The following is a 16,115-nucleotide window of genomic DNA, read 5'->3' as shown; positions in this document are numbered from 1 at the left end:
AAAGAAAAATGAAACTGAATTTACCTCAAAAGTGAATGGTCTCCATCAAAGATGCTATTGTCAGTGAGAAAATTATGTCAGGATATGTTTGCAGAAATGTGGAGGGCAGGATAGAGACTTCATCCAGGCACATTCAGTCTTGGTTGAACATTTATTACATCCAATTTTGGTTTCTCATTTGAAGAGTTGTTATATTTCAGGCCGATATTAAAAGGATGGGAAATGGGCATTGGCATCTAGCCTTGGAAAGGCAAGGCTAAAGGATGACTTAATACCTATGGCCCTAACAGAGATTAGTGGGTTTCTAGTTCAGCAACAGGAAGTCTAGCTTGGTAAAAAAAACAAATTGAGCATAAGGGTAATAAAATACGGCCCTTGATCATAGGATGTCACCTTTTGAAGTACAGTGCTTTTAGTTCTATTACTCTCAGAGTACTGTTCACTTTGTAGCATGTATTGAGATGTTTGTAGACATATCTTATCTCCCTTCTTGGTTTTGGATCCTCCCACAGCACTCAGTGCAATGATCTGCTTGCAGAATATTCAAATAGTGCTACATGGGGAGAAAAAAAAGGGACATTCTGGGATGAAAATATATGGCCACCATTATAAGAGCAGTAAGAGAGTATAACAATCCAAGCTCTTGTTAAGTCTAGAGATAGAAGCCCCAAAGAATAATTAAGAAAATGGTGTCAGCACAGGCCACAAGGAGTCTGTTGAAGGGCAGGGAGACCCACTGGAAGATGAGGATGAGGCTGACTCTGGCTTTCCATAGCAGCCCATAAACTCCTCCACCCCATCCCCTGCCACCCCATATTCCTAAAGGGAGATGCAGGAAAACTATAAAGACACAATAGAGGGAAAGAGAAGCAAGGGAAGTAAGCTACCAGAAGGTAGAAGTCAGGAGAATAGGAGGAGTTTGTAATTTCTGCAAAGATAGACACAGAAAGGGAGAAGTATTTCATGAGAAGGTTTCTTAGAGCTATCAAAAAGCAATACCATAGGGCAGTGTGGAGTAATAGTGTGTAAGTGATCAGGTTCAATACCATGGTGAGGGGGTAAAATGTCACCACTGGTCGGGGAGAGGGAGACTATAAATTGTGAACGGAAAGAAGGAAAGAGTTTCTGCCTGCAAATATATAGTCAGCCCCCTTACTTTCATTCCTGGCCACCTCTTGGTGACCAGCTACTTAGCAAGATTTTGACCTAGTTCTAAGAGTGTAAAGTCTATGAATTTCTTTGTAAGAAAATTCAGCTCCATGAGCCTTTCAATTCCCTTTAAATTACTTGAACTCTTGCCTCCCAAGTGAGTAGATATAAGCAAATTTCTGTAGAAAATGATGGCCCTGTGTGTATACATGTGTATGTATGTGTGTACGAATGTATGTACGTGTTTGTGCACTTGCACGTGTGAGTACATTTGTATGTATGTGTATATACTTGTGTGTGTTTGAGTGTGTGTCTTAAATGCATTAGGGCACTGCAGACAGCACTTCCTACATACCTCTCTTTTCCTTAGGGAATTGCTCCAAAGTTGAAGCTGTTCTTAAACAACTATTTCAGACTATAAAGTCTGGAACAGATCATGTGGTCCAGTCTCCTACCTCCATGAAGTGAAGTTATTTTTAAAATCATATTTTATTAATAAAGGACCACCCTGTGGTGGGAGCCATTCCTTTCTATCACACTGACCTCTGTCAAACCTTCCCAGCCCAGAATCTTTTTGATGAAAAATTAAACAATAAGGTGTCCAGAAATGAAAAATGCTATGAGTAACCTGAGAGTGCCCCCGACTTTTATCTTCCCTAGTCAAAGTCTGAAGTATTATCTGTGTAAGGCACCTACTCCCTTACAGAAGGATGACTGGCCCCAGTTGTTCATTGTGCCAATGAGTGCTCATTAGTTCAGTTCTAGGAGATGCCAGTTATGAAAGCTGGACTGAGTGTCCAGTCTCCACTAATTGTGTGTGAAAGCATCTACCTGAACAGAATACTGCTTGCAAACAACCTTCCAGCTGTTCTTCCTAATTCCTCTCACTTTGCTCTTCCAGCCCCATTCATTGGCTCTCTGAAGACCACTTGGAAGTTGTTGCCCACCCCCAATCCACTCTGAGCTCCTGATTCACTTGTTATTGCCCTGCTTCCCACCTGCCTGTTATTGGCCTGTGTGCTCTGCCTGCTCCCTGCTGGTGTCTAATCCATGTCCAATACTCCTTTCTTCACTGTTCCCATGTCAGTACTTGACGAGGTAGCATGAGATCCAACACCAGTTGTTTCACTGTCATGCACTGAAGAAAGACAGCTTTTCCCTCGATGCACTGCGTTAATACCAAGTGAGAATGTGCAGGAAGTTCCCTTTTTTCCATCTCTATAACTGGCTCATTAGCAGACCTCCAGCACATGAATGGATGTTGGCACATGATTGGAAGATTACTACATTCTTTACTACATTCGTGCTCTCCTCCAAGGACCATAAGAGGGGTGTGTGTGTGTGTGTGTGTGTGTGTGTGTGTGTGTGTGTGTGTGTATGTGTAAACGAAAGAGAGGGAGGAAGAATGAGAAAGCGAGGGAAAAGGAGAGAGAGAGAGAAAAGAAAGGAGAGAGGGAGATAGCAGAGAGAGGAGGGAGAGGGAGATAGTAGAGAGGGAGAAAGAAGGAAAGGGCAGAGAGAGAGAGAGAGAGAGAGAGAGAGAGAGGGAGCAACTACTAACCTGGAAGAACCACAGAATTTTTTCAAAGCTATTCCATTTTTATGTGTACTCTGAATATGTCAAAACTGTACTTGCTACTTTAGAATTGGAGTGGGAGGGGAAGTAAGGGAGCAGGAAGGAAGGAATCAGGAGGTAAAACTTATTCCCAAGGTCAAATGAGTCTTAAAAAGTAAATATGTTAGTTTTCTTATGCTACTGTGAAAATAACCCACAAACTTGGTGGCTTGAAACAACACAAAGTTACTAGCTAAAAATCTGTAGATAACAAACCCAGATCTCATTGGGCTAAAATCTAGGTTCTGGTAGGGCTGCATTCCTTTCTGGAGACTGAGGGAGAATCCATTTCCTGGCGTCTTTTTTTTTTTTGAGCTTCCAAGGCTACCACATTCCTGTACTCTTGGCCCCCTTCCTCCACCTTCAAAAGCAGCAATGTTTCATCTCTCTGACCTTTCTCCTATAGTCCTCTCCCTCTGACCACAGGCTGAAAACCTTCTCAGGCTTTAAAGACCCATGTGATTAAATTGAGCACACCTTCATAATCCAAGACAACCCCATTTCCACGCCTTTAATTTAATCACATCTGCAAACTCCCTTGTGCAAAGTAACATTCTCAGGTTCTGGAGATTAGGACATGGACATCTTTGGGGAAAATGATATGCTGCCTCTACCAGCAAACCACTGAATTTTATAACCAACTGGAGGGGGGAAATATTAAATGGGTAAAATTAGGTAGAAAGGGAAACAGCGAAATGCCTCAATACATGTTTCCATCTCAACTCTAAAGCAATGAACTCAAGACAAGTCAATATTTAAGTACTCTTGTGTGAAGGTATGAATGTCTTATGTCCCATAGTCTCTCTCTCTCTCTCTCTCTCTCTCTCTCTCTCTCTCTCTCTCTCTCTCTCTCTCTATATATATATATATATATATATATAAATTTATATATATATATAAAATTGGTGGACTACTTAAATGTATAGACACTCATGATCTATGGAGGTAATTAACTTTGAAGTTCCTTGAACTATATTTACTCTACAAACTATGACAGTCTAGTATTTAAGCAACATTTTCCACCTAGTTGAAGTGAAGAGAGCACTTAACCCAACTGCATTAAATCTCTGAGTTGAGCTTCAGAAGAGTGGTGTGATTCAGTTTCATGACATTGGTCAAGTTGTTTAAAAACCATTTGTCAGTGTCCTTGTCTGTGTGTGACCTCTTTCATTCTGTGAAGGGACTCTCCTCTCAATGTGTGAGCAATGGCTCCACTATTTACCCAAATAATAATCTGATCTTACATTGTGGAAATCTGAGTTGTTCTACTCATCTGACAGAAAGCCAATCCAAAAGGAGCTTAGTTCTCCAGTACCAGTATGTTCATTGGAGAAGAAAAAAAAATGCATTCAAAGCTTGAGCCTAGACGGGTGTCATCTCCAGATAGAATCAACACCACCCCCACCTGAGGGGCTGGGGTTTGGTTACTTTCCAAGATGTTACTGACCAGCCTCCTTGCCAGGCTTGGCTGATGAGTGAGATCACCATCTGAGGGCCATGCATACAGATGGGCCTCATTCCGACATGCTCCCAGGCGAGCTATTGCCCTCATCTCTCAGAAGACTGTGAGGACCAAACACCATGAACAGACCAGCCCATCACTGAGCAGGACCATGTCTCTCTTATCCTTTGTGCTTTGTTTGCATTTTTATGTCCTGCATCTTTCCCTGGATAAAAGGGATGAGAAGAGTTTCTCAGATTTGATTTCTCCGTGGGAACTGTTTGCTTTGGAAGCCACCTACACGATGCTAATTGAGAACAGAAACCAGAAGGAGAGCCTGAGAACAGCACCCGGATGAACTTTTTGGTGGGCTGATTTCTGTTGATCTTGTCAGAACTGGGATGTGTAAGCATGTAATAATACCACAGTTGACTATTCTCCAAAAAGCTGAGCACAAACGTCAGCATCTTTTCCTTTGACTAGTAACCTGCCTTGGAATAGTTTTTTTATTTCACACAGTTAAGCACATAAAGTCTTCATCAAGAAAGCTACTGGGGGTCCTGGCCCCTACAACCCAGCAGTAAGAGTCTGGAAATCTCTAAGCACTCTATGCCCTTCAGAGCTAAAGTTGATGGGCTTCTATTAGAGAGATTACAGTAAAAAATAACAATCAGCTCTCTGATGATCCCGTGTGGAGGGAAAGGGTGGGGAGGAGTAGATTTGGCTGAGGACAAGCCCAGACTTTCGTCACAGGGACAGACCAAAGTGTTAACACAAAGGGAGGACACGAGCATCCTGCATACTGCATTTCAACCACAGATAACATGGCCCGTCTGCAGGCCAGGCCCACACCCTGACCTCCCAGCCAGGTCGTCTACCTCAGCCCCCTGCCCAGCTGCGACATGCTCAGCGGATTGGGGTCCCACGGAAGACGCAGCCTGGCTGCACTCTCCGAGTGAGTCCACACTCCGCCTCTTTGATTTCTGTTTTCTTTCCCTTCCTTTCTTCTTCTTTTTTTTTTTTCTAACGAAAGAATTGTTTTTTAAAAAATTAAATTGTGAGAGTGGGAAGGGAGAAGAGAGACACCAGGAGGGCTGTATGTAAATTTCAGACCTGCCTGAAATTTTCCAGACTCAACTGAGGGTGGTTCTGATCCAAATGTTTTCCTGTTTCCATGTCTTTGGTGCCTTAGCAGGGGTTTATACCTAGGACAAGTTTTTCTCTTCCAAATACCGAGACACAGAACATTGTGTTGGTAAAGATCTGCTGTTAATTTAGACCTGAGCCCTCTGCCTCTGCCCTTTGCAGGACTCACTAAGCCACACATTGCCCAATCCCCGAAGTAAACAGCCCAAAGTCCCCAGTCTGTCTACTGACCATCTGACAGGGACCAAACAAGACCCAGAGCATATGCTATTGATCAGGGAATTGCTCAGATAACGGGCTCCAAGGTTTTAGGATCATGGAATCCTGGAATGTGAAAGCGAGAAGGGGCCTCTGGGATTGTTTGATGCAATGCTCTCTCCTTCCACAGAGGAGGAAACAGAGCCCAAAGAGGAAACTAGACTTACCCAAAGTCAGACAACTATCAGTAGGGAAGCCATGGGTGAAGGCCATTTTCACACTGGCGTTTATGAGGTTTGAAAAACTTACAGGGTCTTGGGAAAAGATTAGAACAGCAAATGGCCTTTCAGTAAGTCTTTTCCATTTCTGAGCGTTTTGGCACCAATTCCTAGTGACAGTTGTTCCAGTTGTACCAGCATTTGTGCAACAGTTAATCAGATAACAGAATAACTCAAGGGGGTCCTAAAAACGAGACACACGTCCATAATATTCGCAGATTTCTTGGATAACCAGTTTCTGTGAGTGCGATCACTCAAATGTGAGAGCTCAAGAGACTTGAGAAGTTATCTGTATAGTCCAGTGCTTATCGCAGTTTTTTTTAAAAAAATCAAACTTAATCTTACAAAGAATTCTGTTATGCTCTTAAATAAGTTAAATCTGGTTAAATAGATCCAGAAATCTGGATCCCCACTACACTGTCCAATCACAGCCATTGCACACCTCCATCTCACTTTTCAACCCCTCTCTATCTCCCCCCACCCCCACCCCGAGCTCTCTCCACCAAAACGTCCTTGGAATCCTAGATCTCCGTAGAATGGTTCAGAAACCAATGACTTTGTTTGTGCATTCGTTTCAGATGAAGAAACTGAGATGCATGGGAGGTAGTGGTTTGCCCAGATGTCACAGCTGGTCAGCAACAGAGCCTGGAATGCTAGAGAAAACTCTCTCTCTCTCTCTCTCTCTCTCTCTCTCTCTCTCTCTCTCCCCCATCTCTCCTTCTCCTCTTCCTTCCTTCCTTCCCCCTCTCTCCTTCAGTCTCTCTCCCTCTCCCTCCCCACACTCTCCCCTTCAACACCTGGTCCTGGCTTTTTTTCCACTCCAACATGCTTGTGGTTCTGTCAGTTTACTTTCTCCATGTTTCACTTGTCTCCACTTACTCTATCACTTCCTGAATTTCAATAGTCCTTGCCTTCCACCTGGATGATCGTAATTTCCTCCCATCTGGTTCCCTGGCCTCAGTCTTTGTCCCCTTTCTGATCCAATCCCCATCCCACTCAATCTCCACCTTTGAGGATAGAGCCCACTTTCCTTAACACATCATTCAAAGCTCTTCACTGTCTGCCTTCATTGTTCTTTCTCATTCTTACCTCCCCCTGCTCTAGCTAAATCAGATCACTCACTTCTCCCCAAAGCCATCATATATAAGCCACATCTATATCTTGACTCACTATTCCCTACACAGGAAATAAATACCCTTGCTTTCTATGCCTGCTTCTGACTTCCTTCAAGACTCTGATTAAATGCTACCTTCCTCCCTAAGCCTTCCTCCATTCCTTTCTTCTCTCTAATAACCTGTGTGCATCTTTCTATTATTAGTCTTGTAGAAAGTAAGTGGAGAACATGTCTATTTTCCCCCCACAGTGAAGGTAGTTCACTTGAGGGCAGAAACTGTTTTGAATCTTTGACTCTTCAGCATGTAGAACAGCACTAACAATGAAAAAATATTCTTTAAGTTTTCTATTATTGAAGAAATCAAATGTATCTCATCCAAGTTTATACTTTTCATTTCAGTCATTGGAATATATAAAGAAAGCCTCTACACCTTTTGCTTTGCAAAAAGAATTAGACTAAATGCTAAAGCAGATGCTCAAATGAACCAAATGAACTCTAAATTCCTGTGTGTTTCCATCAGATAATTTATCCCAGTTTCATCACCTAAGATTGGCAGTGGGTTTTTTGGGTTTTTTTATGAGGCACATTAAAATTCCTGAACGCCAAGAGCTACACAAGGACCATGTTATTTTCCAGAGCAGGTGTGAATTGCTATTCAGGTCTTCAAATTTCAAGGTGTGTTGAATTTGTTCCTAGTAAGATCGCTGAGAGATTCAGTCACTTGCAGCTCAATATTTTCACTGCTACTTTATCATCTTCCCAAAGCCCTAATGAAGTTTACTTGAGTCAAGATTTTGGGTTTTCTGTAAATATTTATTTTATCCCAGTAAGAGTTACATTTCTTATAAAGACGTGTGCTTTTATATATCCTCAGGATGAAAGTTCAATGTTTTGTTCTTGTCTGTCATGTAACACAAAATGTGTTAACGCTTATAAATTTTAAAACCATGGAGTCAAACCAATAGGGGAAATTATTTAGTTCATCCCACTGTTGTCTGAGGGAACTAAATTGAAAACATTGCAAGAAAATAAACAAATGGCATAATTTTATAAAATTCTGTAAAAATGATGAAGGAAATATACCTAGAAATGTTCATATTTGTAAAAATTAAACAAAAACTCAGTTTATCCATTGTAATCTGGGAATATAGCATTCCAGTTTTCTAGCAGGCTCAATTTTTAAATAATAATAACAGAAACTATTTCTTTCTCTTCTTTAAGATCAATATTATAATACATTTGAAATACTTTCGGATTGCTGGAAGTTGTCATTATGAACATAATTTTTAATCATGCTATAAAAACAGTGATGCCTCAGAAAATAAGACACCCATCCAAAAATGGTTCCAAAATTAATGTGATGTCTTCTGAGTTCTTATTGTTGCCTTTATCTCTTCTAGTAGCTGTTACTGCACCTCCTTCTGCTGTCCCACTCTTCTCTGCTATAGCCAAGGATAACAGGAAACCTGTCAGTTAGAATTATGTTCAAAGTGAAAATGAATAGTCCAGTTAGAGGGACATTCTCCTTACAAAGCAAAGAGCATGTACATTTTGTGACTGGCTTTTTTCACTCACATTTGGGTTCAAAGATAGGTTTTATGGACCTCTTATCTAGTAAAAGGTAAAATGACTAATGTTAGTGGATGAATAATAAGAATGAATGGCAGAAAACTAGGCAATGGTGCTGTACAGGTATGGAGCACTTTACAAAAGGTATTGCTGAACCGTGATTATGGAGGTACTCTCAATCTTTTTGTGTGTGTTTTCCTGTGAATGGCCAGGTACACAAAGTAGGTTTCTGGTGGCCATGGCTAACACCATTTGCATTGTTTTTTTCCTTTTTCCTTCTCCTTATCTTTGGCCTGAGCCTTCATTTGTGCTACTTATCACATCCTTCCTAAAATGGCTTTGCAGAGGCAGGTCTGGCAATGGCAAGATGCACGGGGGAGTTCTACTGTCCTCCAGAAGCTGACTTGCCTCTGGCATTCCTAGCTGGACAGTGAGGATACATTTCGTACAGAAATGCAGCTTCAGTTTTCTGTACTAGCTTCCGACATATCTTGGGCTTAAAAAGGTGGTTGTGGACTGACTGACTTAAGAACCCAGCTACAATGTGTAATGGTGTTTGAAGTTCCAAAAACCAATTTACAAATGAAAGTTTTGGAAAAGCCTCTTCATAAATGTAGTACTGCCCGGAATCATTTCCAGGCCTAATTGAATTTTTAAGAGGAGTCCTAAAAGAAATCTGTAAACCTCACTTATTTCCCCTCCGTCTATTCATTCAATAAATATTCATTGAGGGCTTTCCCGTGCTGTACAGGGAACTAGGAATATAAAAAGGAGAAAGCACAGCCTCTGGCTTCCCAGCCACTGTGAAAGTCTTTCTTCAACCACCCCCCTATACCTACCATCCAGTGCACACACACACACACACACACACACACACACACACACACACACACACATACACACACATTCTCCAGGTCCACTTAGGACTGTGGCTTCAGTCAGTGACACAACTCTGTGGTTAGCATTATCTCTATCACTGTTCTCAGTTTTCTTTTCACCTTCTGAAAGAAATACATTTTACATTGTGACCAGTATATATATATATATATATATATATACATAGATAAAGCCATATTATATGAGACAAAAATTTCTCAAAACTGTGTTCACCCTTCCTATGTATGGTATCCTCTGATATTTTCTATACTATTCTAGTTCACTTAAAAATGCTCACCTGCTAAACAGATTTAAGAATACACATATCAAAAAATCATAACCCACTACGTAGATTTCATAAGCTGCAAACAGGCAACAAACTGAAATTTGAAAACCACTGAACATCTCACATGGCCTTGGTTCCTGTGTCCCTGTGATGCTCTGCTAGCTGGTGACCACCCAGACTGTTGGATAAAGGGGTCAGCCTGGTGACTGAAGGAAAGTTGTTTTGCATGGGACTCCGAGGGTCTTTGTTCTGGTCTAGCTCCTTTTGTAATCAGCACTATGATCTCCTGAAAACCACTTCAACTTGCTATGACATAGCTATAAAAAAGATGTTAAGACCTGGTGTGTGCAACTCACAGTGAGCAAGAACATCCAATATAAGGGCATGCATTTAAAGAGTATACAGGAAAATATTAAGTACAAAACCAATGCAAGTTATTATTTAATAACCTTATTTTTCCCAATTAAAACTTAATATCAGAGGAACAACTTGGAGAGACTATATGTTCTTAATAGAGCTGGGCAAGGATCCTTAAACACTCTACAATACGATGCAACTTCATAAGTGAAAATCTCAGCATGACATTTGTTTGTGATGTTGTAACTAGGTTAATATTTAAGAAACTCAGCCAGGTCATGCTCACCCTGCTACCCTAAATACTTCTTCTGGTTTTAAAATCAAGGAAGCACCTAGGTGATCAATGGGTTTTTTAATTCATTAACTAATCTGTGAAGGACCATGCTTTGATATTTTCTCGGGTACCCCACTGGATTTATAAACACTAATTTTCACCATTTTGGAGACCACTTTGTATTAAAAGCAACCAATGTTAAACAAAACTAACTGGTAAGGACAAAAATTTTAATTAAGAAAGGTTTAAAATTACAAGCTTCTGGATAAAATACGATACTTTTCTCACTATCTTTCACTTTTCCCCTACATTATTATCCTAAATCTCGTCTTACACATAACACATAATGTTGATTAGAATAAATGCCCTTTTCAGCTTGTGCTGAGTTCTGGTTTAGGGCTTAACTCACTCTAGACATTTGCTCCATACAGACTAACTGTGCCTGCTACACTGGCTCTCCGTGTCTTTTCTCTATCTTTCCATGCCTGCTTGCTAATTGTGTAAGTCAGCATTCATTACTGTGACAAAATACCTGAGGTAATTAATTTTAAAAGAGAAAGCATTAATCCAGCCTTGGTGGTTCACGCTTATAATCCCTGCTCCTCAGGAGACAGAAGTCCAAAGGCCAGCCCATGCAAAAAGTTGTCAAGATCCCCATCTCAACTAAAAGCCAGATGTGATGGTTTGTACCTATTGTCCCAGCTACTTGGAAGGCCCATAGGCAAGAGGATCCAGATCTGAGGCTAACCCTGGGCAAAAATGTGAGACCCAACTTGAAAATAAAACAAAAAAGGGCTCAAGTGGTAGAGTGCCTACCTAGCAAGTGTAAAGCCCTGATTCCAAACCACAGAACCACAAAAAGAGAGAGAGAAGAAGACAGAGAGACAGAGAAAAGGCTTATTTTGATTCATAGTTTCAGTTCATGGTCACTCAGCTAAGTTACTTTGGGCCAATGGCAGACAGTGAGTCATGGCAAGAACTCATGGCAGAGACATTTCAAGTCCAAACTATAGCACTGATGCTTACAAGGAATGTCTTCACTAACGTTTACTAGAATTTCATTCTCCAAATCATTCTAACTCTCACTTTGGATGTACAAGAGGAAAAATAAAATAATAACAAAATAAGAACTATATTCACCTCAAAGAGAAGAAAATAACCTTGCCACTTTTGCTCTTTAAAAAGTGAGACACTGGACTCTGGGTGTGGCTCAAGTAGTAGAGCACCTGCATAGCAAGCATAAGGCCCTGAGTTTAAACCCCAGTAAACCCTCCCAAAAAATGTGAAACATCTTTCATGCAGATCAGCAATACCCCACCAAAGGTCACAGCTTATCATTCGTTTGTGTAGTTTCCAGGAAAAAAATGCATAAAATGTGTAACATTTAAGCAATTTTTTTGGCAAGTTTGAACTCAGGGCTCTGCACTTACTAAGTAGGTGCTCTACCACTTGAGCCCACTCCCAGCCCTGCTTTGCTTTAGTCAGTTTTCAGGTAGGGCCTCATGTTTCTGCCCAGACTGGCCTCAGACTGTGATCCTCCCGCCTATGCCTCCCAAGTAGCTGGAATTAGATATAAGCTGCCACACCAGACTTACTGATAGGCTTACTAACTTTTTTGCCCAGGCTGACTTCAAACTGAGATCCTCTCAATCTCTACCTCTTAAATAGCTGGGATTACAGGCATGAGCCACCGTGTCCAGCTTAATCAATTTTTTAATCCCAGCCTGAAGCTGATTTCATGATCATTGTAGCTTCTGTGTAGATAATTTTCATAGATATTTAGTAAATGTGCATGATATGCCTGAAATGTGAATGGGAAAAAACTGTTCGTACAGCTTTTTAATGAGTAAGTTGAGACACGGGGGCTTAGCTACCTTGGACCTTTGAAGCAAAAGGCATGGCATTAGTGAGAACCCATTCTGGTGGTCTCTGTGGTATGCAGCAATCCTGTGAGTTGGGGAAGAGTCTCAACATTCCTGTTGCACAGGTCCAGCCTCACAGCACTAAATGGCCAAGTTCATGACAGAAGAGCATCTAGGGCAGATATGCTGACTCCCACATCTGTGTTAAATTGCGCTCGTTACTAAGTGCGTGACCTTAGGCAGCCTGCTTAATTTCACTGTACCCTATTTTCACCTATAAAAAATGGATGCTATCTGCTTGTGCAGGTTTAGTGAAAGTTAAAGGAACTAGATACACAATGGTACATAAGCCATGGATGCTTAGTGAGTGCTGCATTTCCTTCCTTGTCCTTTGCTCTGAACAGTCCCCTTCCCAAAGACCCCAGAAGAGAAATGACATGATATCTCTGTCATGACAGAGTGACAGGCTGGGGCAAAAGGCAGCAGAGTTCAGTTTTTGATTGGCATGGATTCATTAAAACATCTTTCTACTTTTCAGAGATTTTCATCTTAGATTTTTGTTTCATTTACTTACTGCTTCAAAGGAGAATCCGTTTGGTTATATTTTGGATAACTCTAGTTTTAAAGGAAATTTGGTAAGAGATGACTTTTTTGGCAATACACAGAATTAGTACTTTCGTAGTTGACCTGCACCAGGTACCCTGGGAAGGAGAATATGGTAGGATGTAGGAGTTTGTCTTCCAGCAAATACCATCAACTTTCAGTATTCTTGACAGGTAAGGAAAAGTAAGAATATTGGCTTCAAAATCCAGAAAAATTTGGGTTTCTTTCCCAGTTCCATTGTTTTATCAATAGTGTGCCCCTGAGCAAGGTACTTAATCTCTCAGAGTTTCTCTGTTTATTCATCTACAAAAAGAGGAAAATAGTCGGGCGCCAGTGGCTTATGCCTTCAATCCTAGCTACTCAGGAGGCAGAGATCAGGAAGATCGAAGTCCAAAGCCAGGCTAAGAAAACAGTTTGTGAGACTCTATCTGGAAAAAAACCCATCATACAAAAAAAGGACTGGTGGAGTGGCTCAAGGTGTAAGTCCTGAGTTCAAGCCCTAGTTCCTCAAAAAAAAAAAGGGAGGAAAGTATATGTAAAATAGCATAGGGCCTGGTGTTTAGTAAGTGCTGTAAAGGAGAGAGGGGAGATGATAACAACAATAATTATTGGCATGATCAGGTGTATGGGAGATGAATCTGAGGAATTACTAGGTAATGACAAAAGTATGAGTGACTATGATGAGTTGATTTAGTTTCCTAGGATAGACACAACAAAGCAATACAAACTGGGTGGCTTAGAGCAACAGAAACTCATTGTCTCTCAGTTCTGGAGGCTGGAAGTCTCAAATGAAGGTGTCAGCCAACCCATGCTCCCTCTGAGACCTGTAGGGAAAGGCTACCTTGCGGTAGCCCCAGATGTCCCATGACTTGTGGCAGCATGACTCCAATAATGTCACATGCCATTTTCCCTATGTCACTTCACATAGTCTTCACTCGGTGGGTAACTGTGTTTGAATCCAAAGGGCACCAGTCATTGGATTGGGTTCCACCCGAATGACCTCATTTTAATTCGATCAAGTCAGCAAAGATCCTATTTCTAAATAAGGTCACATCCTGAGTACTGGGGATTAGGATGTCAACATATTTCTGTAGTAGACACAATTCGACACATAAATGAGTATACAGACTCCCTAGAAATAAATTAAATGCAACAAGTCTGGCCATCCCTCCACATTTTAAAGTTTGTAGAATCTCCACAAATTAGGAAAACCTCTCGCATCCTGGAGAGGCCCCTGGTGAAAATTGTATTCTAATATTGATTAGCTTTGTGAGAAGTGAATATTTCCTGATCTCAAAAGACCTCCCAGACCGCTATTAACCTTAGCAAGGAAAGGACACCCAAGAAGTATGTATCATCTCTGTTCACCCCCAAGGGAAACAGACTTGCAGCCACCCTTGGCCTCTGTCAGTTCATACTATGGGAAATATTTCTAACACTTCCTCTCCCTTCTCTGTAAAAGTATTTAAGTATCTGATCTTACTTAAGTATTCAGTTTGATCCATGGAATTACTGAGTCTGTCACTCCTGGATCTCAAGACTGATGATCAAAACTAACATCCTCTACCTCTAGAAAATGGAGTGGCTCTGTAACTTGGCTACCCCTGGAGGCTAAGAACGTTAATATTTTATAAGACAACCTCAGAACTACAGGTAAATCCAGACCAAGATCCCCAGATATCAGAGGACAAAAGAAGTACAGCAAAAGTAAAAATTTGAGCATCGAAAAGATAAATTTGCAAGTTACACAGAAGGCATCTTAAGAATAAGATGGATCTGGGCACCTGTGGCTCACGCCTGTAATCCTAGCTATTTAGGAGGCAGAGATCAGGAGGATCATGGTTCAAAGCCAGCCCAGGCAAATAGTTCTCAAGACCCTACATTGAAAAACCCTTCACAAAAATAAGGCTGGTGGAGTCACTCAAGGTGAATAATCTGAGTTCAAGCCCCAGTACCACACACACTAGATGGACTGCTAGTGCAATGCAATGAAACGTTCACCTAAATAAACTGTAGAGGATGTTAAAAACTACTGAAAATTGTTTATTAACCAAGTATAGCCAACCATTCCATCTTTAAATTGAGTACTGTATTAATCTCCAATAGCTACCTTAACAAGGAAGCACCTACTTGATGACTTAAAATAGCAGTCAGACTGTCCTTCAGTAGATGAAAGATAAATGTCCTGTAATTTGTGACTGGATAAATACAGTGAATACATCCAGACGATGGAATATTATTTGGCATTGAAGAAATAGGCTCTCAAGTCATGAAAAAGACATGGAAGAAACTAATGTGCACTACTGAGTGAAAGAAGACAGTTATAAAAAGCTATATACTGTACAGTTTCAACTACATGACACTCTGGAAAAGGCAAAACTGTGGGGACAATAAAGAGATCAGCAGTTCCCAAAGGTTAGAGGGAGGGAGGAAGAGATACAGAGTACAGAGGATTTTTTAGGACAGTGAGAATACTCTGGTACTATAATTGTGAATGTACATCATTATATGTTCATTCAAACTCATAGAATGTACACCACCAAGAGTGAATCCTAAAGTATTCTATGGACTCTTGGTGGTAATGAGTGTCAATGTAGGTTCATGAATTGTAAGAAATGTACTACTGTGGTGGGGGTATCTGTAGTGGGGAAGGTTGTGAGCTGTGAGGACAGGTGTGTATGAGAAATCTCTGTACTTTCTTCTCAGTTTTGTTTGTGAATCTAAAAGTGCTTTACAAAAGTAAAATCTTTAAAATAAGTCAGTAACAGTCAAGGTCAGTTCTTTCTGAGGACTGTGAGGGAGAACCTGCTCTGGGTTTCTCTCCTGGCTTCTGATGGTCCTTGGCTTCTAGATGTATCACTCCAATCCTTTGCCTTCACATGGCATTCTCACTGTGACCCTTCAGATAGCTCACCCTCTGGACCTGTCTGTCTCTGTATCTGTCTCCAGACTTCCCTTTTTAATAAGGATATTATTCTGAAATAGGATACACCCTAATGACTTTAAGGCCTTATTTCTAAATAAGGTCACATTCTAAGGTATTGAGGCTTAGGTCATCCACATAATGTCTTTTGTATTTTCTTTTGGAGGACACAGCACATGACAGGTATTGAAAGATTGTAAAACTTTAACATGACATTTCATAGTTTAATTCATAACAATAAGTGGGATAATTATTGAGTACATTTAAAAGGTCCGCTGACTGAAGAATATTGGAGCAGTGGGGACAGATCCATTCTAGTGAGAATCAGAACCAACCTCCCCACCTTGAGCACTGACACATCAACCCTCTGTGAGGTCTGATACTAAGCCAGCCCCAAAGAAGAACAGATCAGAGGATTATCCCC

The 16,115-nt window shown here is 40.9% G+C and overlaps 1 protein-coding gene across 6 annotated transcripts in view; it reads left to right on the top strand.

Moving 5' to 3' along the window:
- Cald1 (caldesmon 1) overlaps positions 1-16,115 on the top strand; it is a 212,496-nt gene that overhangs the window by 136,897 nt on the left and 59,484 nt on the right. The window contains exon 1 of one of the 6 annotated variants that reach the window (XM_074062716.1): positions 4,944-5,160. The exons of the other annotated variants lie outside the window; for them this stretch is intronic. Within the exon in view, the coding sequence (XP_073918817.1) occupies positions 5,108-5,160 (53 nt within the window). The 5' untranslated portion in view covers positions 4,944-5,107. Of the gene's footprint in view, positions 1-4,943; positions 5,161-16,115 lie in introns of those variants that run through there. 6 annotated transcript variants of the gene reach the window in all.

The sequence above is a fragment of the Castor canadensis genome, chromosome 2 (genome assembly GCF_047511655.1).
Source record: "Castor canadensis chromosome 2, mCasCan1.hap1v2, whole genome shotgun sequence".
NCBI lineage: Eukaryota > Metazoa > Chordata > Mammalia > Rodentia > Castoridae > Castor > Castor canadensis.
The sequence above is the reverse complement of the archived record's forward strand: the minus strand, read 5'-3'. Positions and strand labels throughout refer to the sequence as shown.